Source organism: Mauremys reevesii, linkage group 7 (assembly GCF_016161935.1).
Source record: "Mauremys reevesii isolate NIE-2019 linkage group 7, ASM1616193v1, whole genome shotgun sequence".
In the NCBI taxonomy this organism is placed as follows: Eukaryota; Metazoa; Chordata; order Testudines; family Geoemydidae; genus Mauremys; species Mauremys reevesii.
Window position 1 is genome coordinate 49,658,162 of NC_052629.1, and position 23,306 is coordinate 49,681,467.

Genomic DNA, 23,306 nt, shown 5'->3' on the forward strand with positions numbered 1-23,306 from the left:
TTTTCAATAACAAGGCACACTAGTTCAGGGCTCTTTGGTCTACCACTCCACTGTGTCCCTCTCACTAATTATTTTTCTGGACAGGTATTTGGAACTGTTGGGGGACAGGTTTCTTGTTCTGAGTTATAACACATGTATGTGGTTCACTGTTAATATTGGGGAGATGTTTTGACAGACCATTCTTCTATAAGGCACAGATTGTAAGTGAAGAGATGGTACCAGCTAAACAGTACAATAGTAAATATAAGTACAGTGTCACAGCATTAAAAATACATTTTGTTCCAGAACTGCATAACTGCAATTTACTTTGCTTTGTAAGAATAGTGGAAATGCAATGCAAATGGTAGTACAAGAAGAGCAAGGAAGAATGTCATGAAAATGTGATCTAAAAAGCATGTTAAGGGTTTCTCTTATTTTTATAAAGCTTGTTTTAGTTTTGAAATGTTGTTCTTGATTCTTATTCATGGCAGACTTCCTAGGTGGTATTGAAAAAGTTAATCTCAACTCTTTTAATATAATAGCAAAGCTCACAGTGTTTATACTTTGTCTGAAACTGACTTTGGGAATTAGCTATTCAGCAAACAAACTGAATGGGCCTTCATTCCTTTCCTTTTCTCTGGCAGAATGATGAGAATGTCTGTCTTCAGGACATCCCTCTCTCAATACCATCAAGCCCAGAGCCACAGGATATTGAGCCTATATATAAGGTAAATTGACATTGATTGTATTGCAGAATAGCATAACTTTGTGCTTATCAGTACTGCACATGACTGTAAAGTTAGTACTTCCAGATCAAATAAGGCAGTATAAAGCTGAGGTGAGAAACCGTTCTTATATTTATAATGGTCTTATCAGCTCTGTGAGGTAATACATTCTTTGACATTGTAATAAATTACCTCTTTAGTTTTTTAATAGCTAAGCCACAGATGGACAAATTATATTCTTGCATATGGCAATATATCTTGAAAATAAGCTACAAAGTATATTTTTTACCATTTCTTGTGTAGTATTTTGTTACACCTTGGTTCGTACACTTCAAAACAAACAAACCCCAAAAGCTGCTGACCTGTTTTTATACCATCTAAAGTTAATTATTGAAAAAATGATGCCTTTTCATATTTGCAGTTGACATGTTACAATAATGGCATGTGAAGTTCTTGGTTTTAATTTTATAGGTTGTCTTTATCCTAAATATTTGCTGATCTATATGTCCCATAATTTTCACAGAAACGAGCCAGTCCTTAGAACCTATGACAATTTATACCACCAGAGAATCTTCCCCAAATATGGCCCTCCCTCTACTTCTCCACAAGCATTTTCATGAGTGCTAAATTGTAGTCTCATTGCTAAGCTTTTATTACTTCTGTAAAATAGTGTTCTATTTTATTTTGAAGTATGATCACAGTGCAATTAAAATATTTATCTATGAATTTTGTTATGTTTACAATTCTTTTTTTGTTCACTTATCCACCAATTTGCAAAGTTCTAGAACTTGCAGTGGGGTCTTCCAGTCTTTAGTGCAGGTGTTTCTGCAGGAAGAACTTTGAAAACGCAATAAAATCAAGAATGTGAGTTGATTGCAATAGATATTTAAAAGGAACACTGATGAAGTTGAGTGGCCCAAAAGAGAACTGGTTTTCCTTTTCCATTTCAGTTGATCTGGTATGTGTTTTGGGTGCTGCTTTATAAAAAAAAATATTTTATACTGTTGTCCATCGCTGTACTGTTGTCCATCCATACTTCACATTTGAGTATTTGAGTATGTTTCACTTAAAATTGATATAAAATCCACCAGTGTCTATAGGCAGCAGCTGCAAGAAACTGATAGTATAGGATTCATTTTTAAAAAATGGACCAGAAATAAGAAACAAGTAAAATTAGAGGACTATTTTTTAGATTTGGCTATCTACTGGAAAGGGCCTGCATTTTAGAATATAGTCCTGTAGCTGGCTTTGCACAGATGGACTCTTGCTCCTTTCTGAAGTTCCATTTAAGTCATGGCTGCAAGGAGACGCCAACAGCAAGACTGGGACATAAAATACTTATGTTTCAGGCACTCCATGCAATATAATTGTATTTCTGATGCTTGTACTGTGGTCATCTTTTGAGCTAGTTACACTGCATCTACTATCTCGGGTCTTTCAGAAATATAGTCTTGAAACATGAATAATTCCTAGAAAAAGAAAGTATTGCCTTCTGTTTTCAAAACCACACCAGGTTTAATTGACATTCAGTTCTTGTGACTTTTAAATAATCTTTTTAATGGGTAGCTGCATGTGGTTGCAATTACCATAAGGTATCTTTGAATCTAAGTGTTTCATCCTAACACAGCAGATAAAAGCAGTCTTTACTAAACTGAAATCATATGCAAATATTAACTGAAAATATGCCCCCACAATGCCTTATGTAGCTGAACAGTGATTAATTCACTGATAAATACTTAAAAATACCACAGAAAGGAAAAGAAGTTAAGAAAACTCAATTTCATAGCTGTCAAGGTTAAAAATCCTTGAAAACATTGCATAAACATTTTTCTCTTTAAGTCTTATGTCTCCTGTTTGATCCAAGTTAAAATTCAGCTCAACAGGACTTTCTGCCCAGTGCAAGAAATAGTTATCCTTGTTTGCTAATTTTTTATAAAGTGTGATTTATTGTTATTTTCATTCTGGTCTATTAGTCTACTTTCATGTGATAATTTTCAAATTGCAATTCACACAAATTATAGTATTGCTACTTATCGTTAGATAAACGGGGTTATAAATATGCAGTAATTCTCAGTGTTGATTTTTTTCTCAACAGCTTATGTAATTTTGAAAGATCATAAAGCCATTGTGAATAAAAAGGAGCTTAAAATACTTTTATGGGAACTAGCGTACATTAAAAATTTAACAGAAAACAGTGTGTTTGCTCAACCCTGTGTCTTGGAATAAAGATGTTCAGTTCAGCCAAGGTTCCCCACTGTTTTTAGCTGTACATTCAGCTTATGTACATATAGCCCATGTCAGCATGTGGACAATGAGATGAAAGCAGAGCCTAACATATTTTAGGAGGAATTCATCGTGATTAATGCATATTTTCCTGCTGGTGCTTCAGCAGCATTTGATTTACTATTTCCTGGGGAGATGTTAAATTAGATAGTTGTCTACCCCCCTGTAGAAAACTTGATGTTACCTATTTTTTTATTCCTTCATATGTCAGACTGAAGATCTGCTAAATGAGATCAGGCAGCTTAAAGAAGATCTGAAGAAAAAAGATGAAACTATCAAACGATTAGAGCACCAGCTTGTAAGTATAACTACGCGTTTTGCTAATTAAAACATTTTAATAATAGATGTGTATGCATTGCAGAGCATAATTTGTATAGTAATTCTCCTGAAGACTTTTAAGTGGGCTAGATTTTTGACTTCAGTGTTTATACTTACAGGATCCAAAGATGTTGTTGTTTATTAAGGCTGCGAGTGTGTTATGGAGGTCATGGAAGTAACTGATTCCATGAGTTTCCGTGACCTCCATGACTTCTGCAGCGGCTGGTGCTGGCTCAGGGGCTGTCTGAGCTGAGCAGCCTCTGGGCCAGCAGCAAAGGTTTGAGTATGTGGGAGGGGGCTCAGGGCCAGGGACAGAGGATTGGCGCTTACCTCGGGGCAGGGGACTCCCCTGCTCCCACTGGCATGGCCCTTCTGTAGCTCCTAGGTGGTGGAGGGATGGGAGGTCTCCGTGCTGCCTGCGCCTGCAGGCCCTGTCCCTGCAGCTCTCATTGGCTGAGGTTCCCGGCCAATGGGAGCTGTGGCAGCTGGCGCTTGTGGTGGGAGCATCAGAGCCGCTGACCCTGGCCCCTGCCTCCACCACCTAGGAGCTGCAGGGATGTAGAGCTGGCTAGGAAGCCTCTGCTAGCCCCTGCTTCCCCCAGCACCAACGGGGGTCCTGGGCCCCAGCACTCATGGCGCCCCCAGACTGCCCCCCTGCCCCCCAAGCACCCATGGCCATCTGCCCAAGTTTTAGTCAGGGCAGGTATTTTTAGTAAAAGTCATGGACAGGTCATGGGCCTCTGAATTTTTGTTTATGTCCTTTGACCTGTCCATGACTTTTACTAAAAAAATACCAGTGACTAAAACGTAGCCTTATTTATTATTTATGGGTTGGTGCAGGATGGAGGATAAACAGGATAGTAATGGATGATAACCCTGATTAATAACACACACAGCTTAAATAAAGAAAATTTAAAAAATGATTGGCCAAGTAATTGTTAAATAATTTTTCAACTAATATTGGAATTGAAAAGTGCCTCACTAAACTAACAAGAGTATTTGTTATATGCATGACTGAAGTTACAGAAAGTGAATATAGCTGTAACTGTTCTCTGAGGCTTTTTTAAAGCAATGAACAGGTGTAACAGTAAAATGAAAAATTATGTTCTTTCCCCACATAGATTTACTAAAGTGCATATTAAGACAACCACTAATTTTTAATCTTAGGCCATCAGTGCAGTTAATGGCTCCTAAGTAGGCAGTAAATACAACCTTGTTCATGATTTAAAAAAAAACTACTCCCTAGTAAAAGTTCAGTACATCTATTTTTTTTCTTTTACTGCTGTTCTGGGCTAATTCTGGATTATGCTTTGCCTGTCACTGCAGCACAGATTGCCAAGTTATAGCAATTATCTTGTTTTACACAGCTCTTATTGTTGGGCGGTGATGGGGGATCCCTATAGGTTTGGATGCTATTTGCTTAAATAATTAGGTAAATAATCAGCTGTTTGATCCCCTGATGAGCCTGGTTGATTTGAGGTTTTTGACCGGTGCAGCTATACTTTAACAGGGGGTGGGAAGACTTTCAAGAGAGGATGGAAGCTTGGCTTGTTGAGAACTTTTTTTTGAAGAGACTTCTGTGATGTGAGTAAAAAGTGAGTGAACCTCTGTCCACTCTTCAAATCCTCCATGTTCACGCAATCAAAACACTTGCCTTGACTGAGTATAATGAGGGAGATTTTATATTAATCATCACTTTCAGCTTTTGTTTTCGTAAGAAAACAATAATTCTCATTAACCGTGATAGTTCAGATCATGGATGCGTTAAGGTTGACACTGGATGTCAAATTAAAAGTTTATTTTGGGATTCATAGTTTTCTGTACAAATTGCACAGCAGAAAGCTTTGTAATCTGGCTTTATTTTTTCTATCATGGGTGGAGATATATAAGCATTTGTCTTGTCAACCAGTGGAAGATTTTTAGCATCCCTTCCCTGTGTGTGTGTGTAAAAAACAAACAAAAAAACAAACAAATAAAAAAAACCTAGCTAGGCACTGATCCACCTACCACACCCTTATGAAAAAGTTTAACAGAATTTAATATGGGGAAACAAAGTTTTTTAGAGATGTTTTTATAGAACCCTATAGAATTTGATGGAGAATAACATCCTTTATATTTTTAACTATCATATAAATGCAATTCCTTGTTGAGATAAACTTAAAGTAAGGAGCGTGTGTGTGTTTACCACACCATCATGTATTTCATATTGTTATATATGTAAAGTATGAGTTTTTCCAAGCAAGTACTGATAAAATTTATACTATACTATCACATATTCTGTACGTTCCTTATATTTCAGAGGAACTTCTTTAGAAATGTTGGAGGCTTTTAAAATTGTATCAGGACTATTTGTCTTATTCCTTCACCTGCAAAGTCAGGCCCCTTAGTTACAATAAGAACAAAACTTCAGGCCGCCGAGGGAGAAAAATGACTAATAACATTACAGAAACCTAACAAATACTGTAGCATTTCTGAATATATAAGTATTACAACTTTGAGGTTTGATATCATGAAACTTCACAGGGCTACATAGAAATATTTTACTTTCAGATGGTATAGAGCTCCCATTTCTAGCCATTAAGGATTTCAAGGTATTTGATCTTAAACTTGTCACCAGCCTTGTCCTCGAAGATGAGATATTAAGAACATGTCATTTTGGAGAGGGATTCTCCTTTTGAAGAGAAGGAAGAAATAATTCTGTAGCAGGTTGATTGGAGGGAGGGAAGAAATTATGGCTGTTTAAAGACTTTCACAGATTTATAATGTTAGACCAAGTCCTAAGGGGAAAGATTGGTGGGCTGAGGGAAAAGGAAGTGGTCAAAGATGCATGATGTATTGATTTATCGTGTGGCTCTGCAGTTTTTCACATGGATACTATCTCCATCTCTGTTTGCAAATGTGTGTGCACACCTATGCACATTGGAACTGCCCTGGCCTGTATACGTGGAATGTATTCACTTTCTCTGAAAGGGAAATGAAAAGTTAGTTTTTTATTTTTATTTTTTCACTTTAAATCATAGAATTCCAGGTAATACTATAACAAAGAAACAAATGAATAAAATTTAAAAAAAAAATCAGTCTTACCTACAGTTGTTAGACCTTCAAATTATATTTACCTTCTTGCTGAGTTGTATACCTAGTTGTTACAGCAACTGACAAACGTTGGAATGTAGACGGGAACTGTATTCTAAAGAAGAACAGATCTTGTGATCATAATTATTTGAAGATGCACTGAATATAGTAATGTAGTGCTTATCTTCATGGGAAGTTAGTGCGGAGTAAACTAGGGTGTGAATTTTAAAGTGCACTAACTATTCCACACTAACACTCCATGTAGACTATAAAAGTACCTTTGTGCAGTTTAGCTTAGTACAATAGCAGCTGAGCTAGTAGAAGCTTGTACTAAGCTGTACCACACCCAGGCATTTTCAGTGCTCTATAAGACTGTCTACACGACATGTTAATGCAGAATAGTTAGTGTACTTTAAATTCACACCCTAGCTTACTCTGTATTAACTCCCCTGTGTAGACAGGCCATTAGAAATTTAAGTGAACATAACCCACTTCCCCACCTAAAACCTGAACATCAATTCTAAATTATTTAAAAGCATTCTTTTGGAAAAGATTCAGTCATGTAGGACTTTAAATACAAGTTCCCCAACTAAAATCATAATATCACTTGGCAATATACCACATAATGGTTGAACATTAAACTTGAGTCTTATTACCAAAATACCATTCACATTTTGTGTTTCATTGTAAAAAATGTGTAATACATTCATTGTTTTCTTTTCTTTGATGGGGGGCTAAGGCCACTAGGTGTAACTGTCACAAAGATGGCCAAAAACCTAAAGGGACGATGTGCACATATGCTGACAAATTCACACAAACCTCCTGCAGGAGAAGTTCTGTGAGTAACACTTACATTTTCCCTCTCAAGTAAGATTTTGTGTGTTTCATTCTCTGATTCATTCTTATTTTATACCGCTCCACCATGTGCCTCTAGTCTGCTCTAAAGATTTTCCATGCTGTGTAAGACTGATTATTGCATTTTTATATCCTTGTAATTCTGCAGCAGGTATTTGACATTCTTTCCAGAGTTCAGTCTCCAATCATGTCTTTTCTTTCTCCTTATTTGGGCCTTATTTTAGAGCACGTGTTTACTAATGAATAAATAAAATGAGGCAATAATAGAAAATACGTCTTTTTAATTTTAATTACAATTTAATTCTGTTGGGCCAAGGCTGTATCTCTGATCACACATTAAAACACTTTTTAAAACAGAATGTTTATAGTACAAGATACTCTCATTTGATCTAATTTCTTTGTGGTAAATTTCAGTGTCTCTGTGCTCACTTGTCCTGACAAAAAGTAGCAATGTATTGACCTGAACTTAATTCATGAATGTAACAGAAGTTGTCCTCTTTCTCCTTTATTCCACTAGAGAGTTTAGTATCATGGGTTTTCAAATATTTAAAGGGTGGAGGTTATGGTAATAGAGACACAATCTTCCCTCCCATGTGCAATTGCATGGATGAACCTTCTCTCACATTTCCAACTGCATTATATTTTTGAGGCAGCTATACCAATAATTTTAGGAATGTTCTTAATGTTGTATTCTGCCATCTTAACACCCAGAAATGAGGCGCTGGCAGCACTATGTGACGGGCTAGCGCTGTGAGCTGCCAGCAAATGACCCAAGGACAGGTTTGTCAATCACTGCTCTAGATAGTTCTAGTAATTTTCTTAAATGGCTCAGTGACAATTACTCAGGTTTCATTGTGACGCCAGTGTATACTGCTTAGACACGAATCACTTTTACATTTGTAAAAGTTGTTAGGAGAATTTGATGTAAGATTACAAAATAAAAAAAGTTTATAGTTCTGAGAATTGCCAATTTAGATTCCCATTACTGGGACAGAAACAACACCAATGTGCAAGCTGAGAAGCCTCTAGCAAGCAGTGTCTGGAGCTATGTTCACCATCCCTCTTCTTCCTTGCTTTAAGTACTGAGGCTAGAAAAGAGAGTATAACCTTTAACCACCCTTCACTTCCTTCTGACTTTTTCACTACTTGAATCATCAATATCCTTGATGTTCCACTTACTGGGTGTGTCATATTTCTGTCCCTTTGGGAACTTGTTTTTTGGAAATATCTAGTCTGTATTTAGGTTGGAATCTAGCCCTCTTGTATGGCTTCATTTTTCCATGTTTCAATTTTGTTAGGTTGATTACTTTTATCTTGTATGTGTTTTTGTTATCTGTGGCCATTGGCATGGATAAAGTAGCTAAGAGAGGCTGGCTTCAAGCTGTGCACTTCTTGCAGTGACAAAATTTCCATTACAAATGTCCATGTTTGAGGCATGTATTTGACTCATTAGGAAAAATAAAAATTTCTCAGGCCACCTATGAATCTCCTGACCTCTTCACTCCTTTGGTCAGGATGAAATCCACTCCTTTACAGTGCCAGAGCACAGCTGCCATAGCAGCCAGGGGACAACATACTCTTATATTGTAGACTTGAGTATGTTGAGGATTTTTCCTACTGTCGTAGTGCCTTATGGCTTCATGCACCTCTGTGACACCGTTTTCAGAGTATGTCTGAGTCCTATGCAGTGTTGACTAAAGAAGGTGTACTGTGCCCATCGTGATAGTATGGACGCCTTAGCATGTCCTCCCAGAGACAGTGATTTATAGTCCTGATGGTTGTTCCTTTCTATAACTGTGCTTTCTCAGGTCACTTTGAGATTTTCAGCTGTGGCGGATGAAGGATGACCATCCCATAGAAGTAGTTCCCTTTTCACTTATTTTGCTATCTGAAGTAATGTTCAGTGAGGCCTCAGGACTGGTCTAAGGTCTTCACAGAGACAATCCAATTATTCAGGATTGTGGATTCTACAGGATTAGTTTCTGTCTTGCAGGGCTATTTTCCCTCTGATTTGATCCAAAGTTGTCAAGACAGCACCTTGATGTTACCCCAGCCGTTATGGTGGTGCCCAATCTTGCTAGCTCACTCAGGGAGTAATCTAGTGTGGGTTCAACCCAGTGTCACTGACAGATTATCTCTTGGACTGGGATCAAAAGTTCACCTACATGTTCTCTCCAATTCTGGTGCTCCCAAAAGATATTGGTAATTCAGGCAGATTGAAAGCAAGATTCTGTTGCTAGCTCTGGCCTGAGTTCAGTACTTTTGGTTCTTTAACTCTCAGGAAGTAATGTTGGAACCACATGTCCCAATTCCTAGTATACTGGATCTCTTGATACCATTGTAGTCATTTTGAGCAGGCCACTACACTTGGAACAGTCAAAGCTATCTTTGAGTTTTGTCAGGCTCTACTTGGGTGCCATGTCTGCCCATCTTTGCATCAGACTGTAGAAAGCAATCTTCATTCCCCCGTATGATAACTAAGTTTCTGAAAGGGTAGCTCCATGATATTTCTTCTGATGCATACAGTACTTCTCATATGGGATCTGAATCTGAACTTTGTTAGACTGTTTTCTTGAAGACAGTATTCCTCATACTCATATCACAACCACAAGTTAGTGATTTATAGTCCTCATGGTTGTTCCTTTCTATACCATGTCCATAAAAATTTTAATCCTGAGTGCTCACTCCTAATTCCTTTCTAAAGTAGTCTGTGATCGCACTCCTATAATTAGCCTGCTTGTAAATTGTGCCGAGTCTAGTTCACTTGAAGGGAGAGCAAATTCTAGTACTGAATCTATGCATGAGTTCTCTAGACATTTTTATGACCTGTCTGCTCGAGGGTGTCCAAATGTATTGGGTTGTATTTATATGGTTGTTGGTACCTGGCAGGCATTCAGCCACATGAAGGTATCTGAGCACACTCGGCTAAGTCTGAGGCAGCTTCTACAATATGCATGTGCACTGTGCCCATCACTGAAATATGCTATGTGCACACTTTTGCAACGCTATAGTCTTGCTTTGGGCTGTACATTAGATGCCCAATTCAGAGGAGCAATCTTGCAGTAACTTTTAATTAATACTTTTCAGACCTTCCTCTTGGCAGTTCATAACTTCTTGTTAATCTTCAAAAAAGGAGGAACCGTATGGGTAATTCACAAAAAAAGGAAGTTCCTTGCTATGTCGCTGTTTGAGTTGATCATCTATAAGGATCAACAATTCCATGCTACTTCAGGGTCTCTCCTATGAAAATTTCTGAATCAGTGGAAGAAACTGCAGGAGTAGTTGGGACCATGCTCCTTAAAAACTTGGACCGAGGGGAGAGGGTGGAGGGTGAGTGGTCCAGTGGACACTGTTATCTAGAAGGATCCAAGCTCTTGCACCAGAAGCTCATTTATTCCAAGAGTGGGGATCCATATTAACAATCATTTCAAAGAGCCCCACTCCTATAGGAAGTAACCATTTTCAATGGTCCTACATATCAAATGTCTTAATATAACCTTGCAGGTAAAGAATCTATAATCTAATGATTTTGAAAAACAAATAAAAATGAGTTATGTATACTTTTTTTGATTTGATGCATGTTTAATAGGAACATTGATGAGACTTTAATAGCACAGACAAATCAGTAATATAGTGTCTGAGTTGGCTCAGACACTCTATATATCCTTAATCAATATGAATGAGTGCATATTAGGGCAAAATGCAATGGTTTCTCCTTTATAACAACGTCTCCACAATTAACTGCTGGGCCTAGAACTGCATTTATACTCTAATTTTCACCTGTTGCCTAAATTAAACTTTAAAGGTAATATTAATATTCAGGATCTGAGGAGTGAGCCCAGAAGCCAAGGAAAATGTTGTGTAATACTCTGTGTTTTAAAGACAGGCTGTCAACTTGAACTTCCTGGAAACTTTTTTAAAATTCCAGTTTTAATCAAATATGAATTAAATAGGATGTTCTATTTTTTAAAGAATATTTCTCTCTAGACATAAAATAATAAAAAATAGTATAAGTTTGAGCTCCCCTCTTGATATTTATAAGGATCTTAACAGGAAGAGGAAAAACTGACCAAAGGAAAAATGAAAATGACTATTCACAACGTGTTGTCAAATATTCAAAGTAAGCCAGAAAAAGTTTTCTTGCTAACTTTCAGTGTTTGTAATTTTGCTGTTACTTGTAACTATTGGGTAGAAAACGTTTAGACAGAAAAGATCGTATCCCTCTGATGTACACAATTATACATTTTGATGATGACACTGCCTGTCTTTCTCTATAATGAGACAGTAATTGGCACAATGATTAAAGGGCCGACTATGGCACTCCTTATAAGAGAGGTGTTAACCTTGGTGTCCTGGCCAAATTCCAGTTTGGGTAATTACGTTCTTTTTACCTATATTCTCTGTAATTTCAGTTGATGGGGTTCTTCTTGTCTTGATGTATTGCTTAACACACAACAGCACTACATAGGATACATTCTACAGTCTGTCATGGAGAATTTTGCATTTCAGTTGTGGGTGAAGTGATTCCTACGAATGACTTTTCCTTCTGAAGGAAAGGCCCTTTAAAACTGAAGGATATTTGCCAAGTGGAACTCTGTGTTGTCAAAGAGGGCGTGAAGAAAGATGTGACTAGATCTTGGCACTAATGGGCTGATGTGGCTGGCCCTGGGGCCAGCTGCTCAGGTGCCTCGCAGCCAGCTGCACAGGCTGCTGCAGCTGTGGAGGTCACGGAAAGTCACAGAATCCGTGTCTTCTGCGACTTCTCTGACAGAATTGCAGCCTTAATTACAGCAATTGGAAGTGAAAAGAGCAAGTATCTTTGGTCCTTGGTGAGATGGATGGTCACCAGCCAAAGTTTCACAGATAATTCATGTTTTTTGGGCCACATTATGGGCGCCACTCTGTTAAAATATTAACTAGCAATAGCACAGCACCCTGTGGCTTTTGGTTTGTAATTGGAAAACACTGAATGAATTTTGCCTTTTAGTTTAATTTTCTGATGTATATAATGAATGAAAAGGCGAAGCAGGGGGGGAAAAACAGATTTAACTAATACTAAATACTTTTTGTACTAAATTTGTCTACATATATTGATGGCCTGGTTATCAGTCCAAAACTAAGTAATTTGATATCCTCTGATGAATCCCTTGTTACGGTTATCCTGCATAGCTTTGATTTTCAAGGGAGCCTAGGGGAGTTAAGCACCATTTGTTTATTGTGAAAATCAGCCTATGGTCCTTATGCACCATTCACATTTTACCATCCACTTTACTTGTAATTTTCTTGTTTTCATGACTCAAATTCTAATTCCTAACAAAGTTGGTTTTTAAATTTAGTTTTTTGGGAATCTATGTAGGCCTATCTTAGCTTAGCAATAAAATGTTCTTTACCTTCTATGTTTGTCCTTGGAACCAAATAGGAGACAGATAAGCTGTACAAATAGACATGGCCACAGTAAGCATTAGGGCACTATTTCATTGAAATTTAATTTGTTTTTTTGACCCCTCATTTTAGATGTCAGTTCAAAATAAATGTTCTCAATCCATTTCCTCCTCCTCCCCTCACATTGTAACCCAAGTACAAAACCCACATTTTTAAAGCTGTGTTGTATTGGAATGATTTGCTAAACAGTGACTGTATCAAGCTACAATGAAAGATGTGTGTGCAAAACTTTTTTAGCTTGATTTCACAGTGACAGCAATTTTATAATCCCTCTGTTAATATGAATATGTTTGTGTACTCCCTTGCCATGGCTTAGTAGAATTATAAATATAGAAGTATTGGCATAAAATCACAATTGAGCTGGAACCAAATTATATAAAATATCACTTGCAAAAGAAAGAGACAATAAGCTGTATTTTCATGATGGAGGAATACAATAAAAAGAAATGGCATTAGAGACCATAATAAAATATCTTTTCTCACCACAAAACAGTGTAGTTTTTTAATAACTTCTTTTGCTTTATTAACTTTCATATTCAGCCTGAAATAATAGCCTTAAATGCATGATGCTTGCTTCCTGGAATTCAAATTCAGTACTGCTAAACCTGGAATTAATTGTGAAATGTTGTGAATATTTACTAAATTCCATTTTTTCAAATGGACTATGTTTTGCAGAACAGAGTGAAATTTGAATATCCTGTAGCAAAAGTATAATTCCACTGGACACTTTAATTCTCAGATCCTTAATGTTGTCAAATATGAAGGTCAGAGAGCTCCTTCTGTCAGTGTACGTTGACTTTTAAAATTGTAATACTGATTTATAAATCCTGGCAACTCCGGTAGTCGTGTGTTACAACAGCTCCTATAGAGCAGTGTTTCCCAAACTTGGGACGCTGCTTCTGTAGGGAAAGCCCCTGGCGGGCCAGGCCGGTTTGTTTATCTGCCCTGGCCGTAGGTCCAGCTGATCGTGGCTCCCACTGGCAACGGTTCGCTGCTCCAGGCCAATGAGAGATGCTATCTGTCCCTCGGCCCCCACCGCTTCCAGCAGCTCCCATTGGCCTGGAGCAGCAAACCGTGGCCAGTGGGAGCCGCGATCGGCCAGACCTGCGGACGGGGCAGGTAAAAAAAACAAACTGGCCCGGCCTGCCAGGGGCTTTCCCTACACAAGCAGCATCCCAAGTTTGGGAAACACTGCTATAGAGTAAGTATTAATCCGAAATCATAATCACAGTCCCTAGCAATATTTTAGGAACTAGAACTTAAATATCAAACACTTAATTAGTGTAGAGGATCTCAAAGTGTAGGTGTAAGAATAAAATAATAAAAGGGATAAATAAAAGAATAAACTATACTAGCAGTGGTGGTGATGCTGCGGCTCCCTGTTTTAAAGTACTGTATAACAGAATTCTAATTTAACAAGGAACTGCTAAATAACTTCGTTTTTACGTTGTCTTCAGTAACTACATTTTTAGGGTTAATTTAAGATGGTTTATACTTCAGTGCACTCCATCCTTCCACTTTTTTTTTTTTTTTTTTTTTTGGTAAGTGGATGTGTGGTCTGATTAAACAAACTCCTTTTTAAAAAGGTGGTGACCATTACCATGGCCATTTCACTATAGCATATCTGTTTCCATTAGCATGTTATGGATCATCACTGTTTGTGCCGGGCTTATTCACTCATGATCTCTACTAAAAGACACTTTCAGAAACCAAATTTAGTTCTTCTGTTTTCTAAGCCAAGTGCACAATCAATTTCAAGGTTTGTAGTTTTCAATTTATTCTTTTCACCTCTAACTCATTCATAAGGCATAAAGACTTGGAATACATTTTTCTTTAAAATAATTAAGGACTGAGACATCACTATTTAAAAAGCAGTTAGTGTGCCTGCCTGGTCACTTTCAGGATTTTAATTACACATTTTTTGCATTCATGGTATATAGGGTACTGATTATATAGCATATTATATTACGAATGTAGGCCCCAATTCGCGCAGTAGACCATAATTGCTTAGAGAGAACCATTACTATCTGTATTATATCGATAATCCATAGAATAAAGCCTTCCACATATTCACTGATGCAGTAGATCATGGTAGCTCCTTAAGGAGTCACTATGATCTCCTGTATCTTATCCACTTGTTCCATTAATCTTTATCTTTTAAAGCTATCATTTAAGTAGTAAAACAAAACACCTAGATATACTCGATCATAAGCCGGTTCATATATAAGCCGACCCCCTCCCCTTCTCCGCCACCCCCCATGGATAAGTAAAAATGGAAAATAAGCCGACCCTATAATTCAGGGGTTAGCAAACTTTGGCTCCCGGGACATGAGGATAAGCTGCTGGCGGGCCAGGATGGTTTGTTTACCTCGAGAGTCCGCAGGCACGGAGGTAAACCTAAGTAAACAAAGTGTCCTGGTGCACCAGCTGCCTACCCTGGCGGGCCAGGACAGCAACTGGTGGGGAAATGTTTTTGGGGGGAGAAGCTGGGGGTCAGGGGAGTAACCCCTGTGACCCCACCCCTAGCCCCAGACCCCCACACTCTCCCCATCCCATCCCTTCCCACCTTATCTGGGGAAGATGTCTCTGGCCTGGCTGGAGCTGCTCCAGCAGGCTGGGCAGCGCGGCTGCAGCCTTCTCTGGCGGGCCAGACCAGGTGACACGGCCGCAGTGTGTTCCAGCAGGCTGGGCTGGGCGGCATGGCCGCAGTGTGCCCCACCTCTTCCCTTCTGGCTGTGCGGCCTCTCCTTGCTCCCTCTGTTCGGGGGAGGGGCTGTATCCCACCTCTCCCTGTCTACACCCATTCATAAGCCGACCCCCTTCTCTGGTGCTTCCCTTTTTTACTAAAATAAATTTGGCTTATGAATGAGTATATACGGTAATTCATAGGAAGTTATGTTTAATATTAAAGGGCTTGATGTTAATGCACAAGATAGAAATATATTGGAAGCTAGGCTTCTGCTGTCTTCAAATTGCTGCCACATGCCTAGATACTGCAGCAGATGTGCTATATAATGTAAGATCACTGGCTGTTATGAATCTTGGTGCATCTAGGCCCAACAAAGGAAAGTTATATTTTTAGTCTTGTGTATGTTTGAAGACTTTTGTATTTGATGTTAGCTACTACAATTAAAAACTGTGATTGGGTTAATGGCCAATAACTTCAATGTAGTTTGATCTCTGGTTATTAAAGATACATGGGCTGCTCCATGCCCTGGCATAATTTCAGGATAGTTCATAACTTCAAAAAACTATCAGGGGAGGTTACCACTGGAGGTATGAAATCTCCTTACCTTTTATTTTACAACAATAATGAAAAAAACCAAATATTTTACATGCCTCAAGGAAGTGGGCAAGTAGAATTTTGCAAGGATGGTTTATAATGAACTTTGTGCTTGGGAGTCAGGGCAAGGTAACTTTCTGTTGAAAGTAGCAATAGGTATTCAGTCCCTGAGAACAAATACAAAAATTAATTTTTACAGTTTGTTTACCTTTTTAAAAAAGTGTTCAGCACTTGACTTATGAAAGTTCAAACTTACTAGAAATACTTTGATTAAATATATTGGTCTCTAACCACTGCATGCATTGATTCAAGACGCTGTGGGCTTACTGTCTAATATTAAACAGCTACAGAATTTTAAAAGCCTATTCGTTAAATCATTTTAAAAATCTGTTGACAAATTGTTTGACTTATATTTATGAGGACAGTTGTATGTACTTCCTAAGAAACAGAAAAAATAAATTTGCTAAAGATACAATCTGTGTATGATTATCACTCCTGGGTCTCAGATCCTTGGCATAAGACTGATGGAAGGAACTCTTCTAGCTCTCAAGTATTTTTTTTTCTATCCTGAAGCAGTAGATGGGGAAGAATAGAAGCCACTTCCCCGACTTGCAGCCATGTGCCTCCCTCTGCCAAGAATAAATTCACCTTTCTAAACTTTTCCATCAGTTCCTTGTTGACTCTTGCTGGCAAATAAAGTCTTGATAGGAACAAGCACAACATTGGCTATTGCTCCAATTCTCCTCTAGATCCTAGCTGAGGTATCCTATCCTTTATCTGTTCCAACTTTGCTTTCTAGTCAGGTCTGGTTCAGATTTCTACATCTCCTGAAGTCTTTGAATTAGTTATCTCAGCATACCTCTGCAATATCTTGGTGCCTGCTGTTTGGGTTGGCATCTGGGTCTTTTGCGGGGGGGGAGGGGGAGAGACTGACACTTCGGTATGATTTAAGGTAACATTAAAGCTCAGTGTATTGGTACTTGCTCTGCTGCTTTGGCACTGAACTTCTGTTTTGTAGCTCAGCATATGTCTTAATTCAGTGCTTATCTTTATGCTCAACATTGGTTTCTCTGGTTGTCTGGTATTTCCCTTGTTGCATCGCTTCCTTATACTTTTATTAGTTATGGTGTCCAAAGAAGATTGATTACTCGGTAGTTTCAAATCTTGTTCGTGAATCAGAACAATGTTTAGAACAGAATTGTGTATGTTGCATGTCTGCCTCTGAGTCAGTTGCAATGTGCAGGAGTGCCCAGTGAACATGTAGATGTCATCCCCAGCACTTCAAAAATGTGGAGAGTCCTTCAAGCCCTCCTTAGGCAACTCATGGAGCCCACTGTAACTGTAGATCAAGACCATCCTGGAGTGCTTTGAAGGATAAACTCTCAAAGCTAAAGGCCACTCAGCACCATGATGCAGTGCCAGTGCTACCTGTATCAGTGCAGGCTCTGCTTCCTTGCTAAGCTAAGAAGGGAGGCTGCCCCCTGAAGCATCTTGCATCTCCACCAAGCAGGTGCTCCTGGATATTTGGCACTAATTATTATATGAGGTGAGGACTCTGTGCAGCTCACTGGGTTAGGAGACACATAGGGGGTCAGTTGCTCCCTGATATTCTTGAAGGCCCTGATTCCAGGCAGCCCAATATTGGTACATCTGTATTTCCCCTCCTGTATTCATGTGCTTGAAACAGAGATGGGGATATGGATATTGCTATATCCTTGGAAATTAGAGTCAGTAACTTCTGGTCCTTTGTGAGACTACCACACAATAGAAGTTCCTAAGTATTCTTCTTGCCCTGTATTAGCAGGCGTATGTTCTCTTGGAGCACTCAAGTACTTTTTTTGCTCTGAAGCTGAGGCTCATTACTGAGACTTGGCACTCATGTGCAGGAAGTTCTGCCCTTGACACCTTTACCCCGACATCTCTTGCTCATGGGGCTCCGACACAGCCAGTATCCATGCTGCATAAAGCTTCCTTAAGAAACTCTGGTCCTCATCCCTATCCCATCATCTATTCCAGCCCCTTGAGTGAGGAAAGGCTAAGCATCACGGTGGTGACTATATGAGCTCCAGGACTCTGCAGACACCAAGTGAATGTTCACGTGGAAGAGTCACAGTAGTGACTCTGCAAGAGAGGATCCTAACTTTCCTTAGCTCTTTGCCAAAAACAGCTGGCTTTCAGTTAATATTGGTCCAGAAGTGTACAAGGGGCATGACTGAAAATTACATGGCCCAAGAATTGCCATTCAAGAGTGTTGCCTTGCCCTTACACCTTGTTTTTGACTTGTGAGGATGTGGCAAATCCCTTGCAGCTTACCCTATCTCGTAAGTGGTCAAGACCAAGCTCTTATGTGAAAAGTAGGGGATGAAGCTAGCAGCATCTTTGGGGAGGATTCCCAGAGGCCCACTCCCTTCAACTTAGAGTGTGTAGGTTACTTTGTTTCATACCTTTTGCTTTTTTCTGAGACTTATCTTTTATCTTACGATGATTACATGGAATTGCCTTTTCTTTATGGATGTTTTTGCTCCCATGCAATCAATGAACGTATCTGGGGCGTTTGGCTATGACTGCCCTGAAACGTTGAGCTACAGTAGCTTAAGTTTCACCAGTCTCACACAAAGGCTCTGTGATCCAGGAAAATCCATAAAACACGTTTAGAGAAGCTAAGGTAAGTGATGTTTCCATTTTTCTTTTTCAGTGTGGCATGCTTGTTTTAAGAAGTTTATAATGAGGTAATTCTGCTTGGGCTAAACCCTGGGACACGGATTGTCAGCCCGTATGTGACTTTTTTCCATATTTAATGGGCACTGCCAGGCTAAGTTGTTGTTTTGGAAAATCTGCTGTAATACAAATAGAAATGTTTATCAGCAGCTTTTTTGATCTTTTCTGCTCCCTGTTCTATGCTGCCTGGGGCATTGTCTTCTTAGCAGATGTTCTTTGTTTCTGTTGTTTTTTTCCCACCCTCCAGTGAATTATTATGTAGATAGTATGGCTAAAGTAGTTGTCTGCTGAAACATCTTAGTTGTAAACGCTATCGTTAAAAAGCAAAATTCCTCTCCCATTAGCTATTGAAATACTTCACAACTTCTGTCTTGACAATGTCCCCTTAAAATATCTTCTTTGCTATTTTCCATCTTTATTTAAAATTGGTGTATACAATATAATGTATAAACCCATTAAAACGAAATTAGAAAACAGCAAGATATATTTACTTACACTAAAATAAATGTGACATTTGGAGTTAGTAGACTGTCCCGTCTCGTGAGATTAAGCACATTTTACCCAAAAATAAACCTTTAGCATAACAACACCCAGCGGGCTCTTTCCCAGAGCAAGATTAATATCCTGTTTGGCACACTAAGATGCTTTAAATAACCACTTCCAGCACATGACCAAAAATATGTAGGTAAATAACTCAAAGCAGGAAATCTTTATAGTAGAGGTCCAGATAAAAAACTAGACTACTACTAACACAAACTGTGTTGCTCAAGTCAAATCATTTTTTTTCTTTTTTTTTTTTTTTTTTTTTAAAACAGAGATTAATAATAATTACCTGCCCCCTAAAAACTGATTTTTTTTTTTTATAAAGTATAGTGCTAAAAAAAAAAATCACCCTAAAAAAAAAAATTTACAGAGGGCTCAGTTTTTTTTAAATGTTAACTGCACACAAACAGCTGAGCTTAATTTCTCCTGGAGAAATTGGGGCCCCAAAATCTTCCCAACTCTATATTAAATGAGTTATTTCTTTCAAGTTAGTTAAATTTGGATGTATCTCACCTTCCTTCACCAATATCAAAGATCCTCATAAGGCCAGCCCTGTCAACATGGACAGGAGTCAGTGAAAATTTGTTTCATGGGCCTACCTATGTGAAGCAGCTAGGGTGAGCTCTGAACTGTGTATTTAGATGGCCTTTTTCCTACTGATTGTAGAAAATGTTTCATTCTTTTGCGTGCAGCTGTTGGACATCATGTGTCTTAACATTGTAATTTTTCTGTCACTGATTGTACCTTGTTTATGTGAATATTTTTCTCATTCCAACATCAGTGGATACAGTCCATATTGTGCTGATAACATTGCTGGACCTCCAGCAAGCAGAATTTGCCATCATATAACAGTCTACTCCTTGGCCAAAGCATGTGTGGGCCTTAATGACCACTTATGGAAGGCTCCATAAATGTTTACGTACTCAGTGTGTCTAGCTATGGCCTTGTAAGTTAAAATGTGTTTGATCAGTTCTTAGATACTTTTATCTCATCAGTTTCTGAATACTCAGGCAGCACCTCTTGAAAAATAATCTACAGTCTGATGTCAGACCCTAAAGATGCTGTTGTTGGCAAATTCTAAATTGATCAAACACGTGTGGTAATATCACAATACTTTTCAACCTGCAGCTTTTTTATATTCTTATAATGAAATTTGAATAGCAATAAGTGAAATTAATGAGACTGTCAAAATGTTTCTTGACCTTTTGATCATCATCTTCATAATTAGACTATCATTGGACTAAATAAAAGAAGAGTATTTTTGTAGAAATATCTTGAAAGGGAAGCCTCGTACTGCAACAGTTCAAAAATTGGAGAGATTTTCAGGGGAAAAAATCATCTGTGCCTTGAGACATTCTGGAAATCACTTTTCTTCTTTCTGGTATACAAATTTTATTTCCAGTTTCATAATCTTGTATCCAATGTCTGTTAGTAAAAGCTGCCAGTTCATAGTGGTGAGTTTTCTCGAAGTCTTAACACTAATGTCTCCATGCTACACAATCTGTGAAAACAAAAGTTTTAAGTTTTAATTTTATACATAGTTGATGGAAAATTACTTTGGGTTGGGGATGAGGTAGGAAGCCTGGATTATTTCATGACTTGAGAGAGAAATTCCAGTTTGGATGGATTTCTTTTAAAGGTAAGGTTGTGGAGAAAATGCTGAGCTTCATAAAAAAAATGTTTGTCATAGGAGACTGTCACCAGCATATCATCTAGATCCACAAAGAACTTGAATTGAAATGCAGCTGTAAGTGTTATTGATGTATGCCAGATAAATAACCATCTAGGGATATGGCAGAACAAATCTTGCATTTTCAGAGAGCATTTAAAGATAGCTTTATATATTATGTTGTGACATTACGATCCGGTAATGAAGAGTTCAGGCAAGGCATAAAGACACTGGCAAACGTCACTCATGCCCTTTCACATTCAGTAAAAACTGTTCATACCCAGATCTGAAGGATGCGGACTAAAGCTCACAGTCAAGCGTGTCAGAAAACCTTTTCTCCATTAGTACATTTCTTGCAAGCTAAAGCTCATATGTGTTTACAATTAAATAAAATGGTTGAACAGGCTTATTGTGGCTTACATCGAGGTGCTTTGAAATAGAACTTTTTGTCTATAAATGTTATAAGAAAAAACTATTCTTTCCTTGTCTTGTCTGAGTTGGGGCTATTTTCAGCATAAAAAATTAACTCCTAAAACCATGTTACACAAAATGTATGCATATATATATATATATATATATATATATATATATATATATATATATATATATAAAATAGAGATTTTTCTAAACCACAGGATCACTGATACACTGTCATACAGGGGGAAAGTAAGGGATCTGCTTAGTCTAATGAGGGAATCATAACTTGTCTAGGTTTGCTAATGGTTTTAGTAATTTGTGGTGTTAAGATTAGCAAAAGAGAAGAATTGTAAATGACAATAATATTGTATTTATTAGAAAAAGGACCAGTGTGGCTTTTTGGTGTCTTATTTTCCCCTGTTCTCTTTTTTTTATTATACCTTTTCCCCCTCTCTTTCTGCACAGGGTGGGTATTCTGCTCCCTCCTTCTCTCCCTGGCAGGGCTCATTCCAGGGCATCCCTCGGACTGTTCCACCGCAACGCAGACAGAGTGAGTCTGTACCTCTCACTCATTTCCCTCACTGTTTTCCAGTAGAAACTTTCCCTTTGCACGCACTGTTGATCATGTAGTGTCCTTCTTTCCCAGCAGAAATTTACAGGCATATACGACAGTCTGTGGCCTAACCTAAGTGCTTCCTGCAGTCACTAGCAGCTACAAGTTAAAGCTTTATAGAAGTTATTCAAAGCTGGTTTAATATATTTGTTCTTAAGACCAACCTGAATAAGCCCTTCTTTCAAATCTTGTCTAACATATATCTTGCTTCCTATATTCCTTTCCTTTCTATGGTTGTATCACGCTGTCCTGTTTGTGTGTGGTCTTTCACTCGTAAACTCTGCATGTGTCCATACTCAGATGTATACATGTGTGCAATGTGTAAAATCTTGGTGAGAAAAATAGGGTCATTCTCACAGTAACCCAAGAGAGGGCTTTTTATAATTTTTTAGGATGGCTTTTTTGAAACTAATATTTTTCTCTAAAATGTTTGTTGTGTAAAGACTTCTGACGGGCTGTGAATGGCTGTTCCAAACCATGCATGATTTACTAATGTTGCTTTTGTGCTAGCTACTGCTTGAGCTAAAGTACAAGCTAAAATTGTTCTATTGCCTTGAATCTGGAATACAAAAAACAAAACTGATGATTTTCAACTGTGTGCTTACATAGATAATAGAAAAATGGTAAGTCTTTTTGAGCTTCAGTATTTTGAATGATCTTCTGGATACGGCAAAAGAAATATAACCAGTTACTAAAGATTGCACTTTATTCATACAAATTTACTATAATTTGCAAATTACAGTAAGTTTGATGTTCAGCTATACCCAAGAGTGTGTTTGGATCCGAAATACAGTAAACAAATATATATATAGTTATTAACACAAATTAATGTTTAAATTTCTGTGAAATTTAAAAGTAAATTACATCCTGGAAAACTATTAAATCTATTAAACATCTACTGAAATAATTGTAAAAAAAGTTCACAAGGAAAATCTTATGACATTTAATATATTTTAAAGAGATGTGAAGTACTATTTTGACACTTTCGTGAAAAATACTCATTTAAACAATTCAGCATGAATAAAGGTTAAGTTCTTCATAACAGATCTTCTCCAGGTGCTAGTCAGACCTGTTTTCTCATATTTTTCTTGTGTAATTTAGTGTTCACAAAAGGTGTCAAGTTTGCTAATGGCAGTAGGCTGAAATGTTCTATTCACAGGTGTAGCACAAGCAGTAGCAGTGCACGATTCTTGTACTGCCCCACCAATGTGTCAGCCAGAGTCTGCAAGGATCACTTGTAGGAGTGAGGGGATGGATCTGACTCCATGTATTCAGTTCACAATGCTTCTGAGCATACCAACAAGGAAGTCAAGTTCTGTGAATGCTGACTTCTGAAGTGCCAGGCACTCACGCATTAGGAACTGGACTAAGACTATCAGCTACTCATAC

General features: G+C 38.1%; 1 protein-coding gene across 10 annotated transcripts in view; it reads left to right on the forward strand.

Annotated features, from left to right (window-relative positions):
- Window positions 1-23,306, forward strand: part of CCSER2 (coiled-coil serine rich protein 2) — a 198,278-nt gene that overhangs the window by 159,985 nt on the left and 14,987 nt on the right. For 7 of the 10 annotated variants that reach the window (XM_039547824.1, XM_039547822.1, XM_039547823.1 and 4 more), the window contains 3 exons: window positions 624-707; window positions 3,199-3,285; window positions 7,117-7,215. In XM_039547824.1, the coding sequence (XP_039403758.1) occupies window positions 624-707; window positions 3,199-3,285; window positions 7,117-7,215 (270 nt within the window). Of the gene's footprint in view, window positions 1-623; window positions 708-3,198; window positions 3,286-7,116; window positions 7,216-21,769; window positions 21,855-23,306 lie in introns of all 10 variants that reach the window. The other 3 variants (XM_039547827.1, XM_039547828.1, XM_039547826.1) reach the window with 2 other exon arrangements.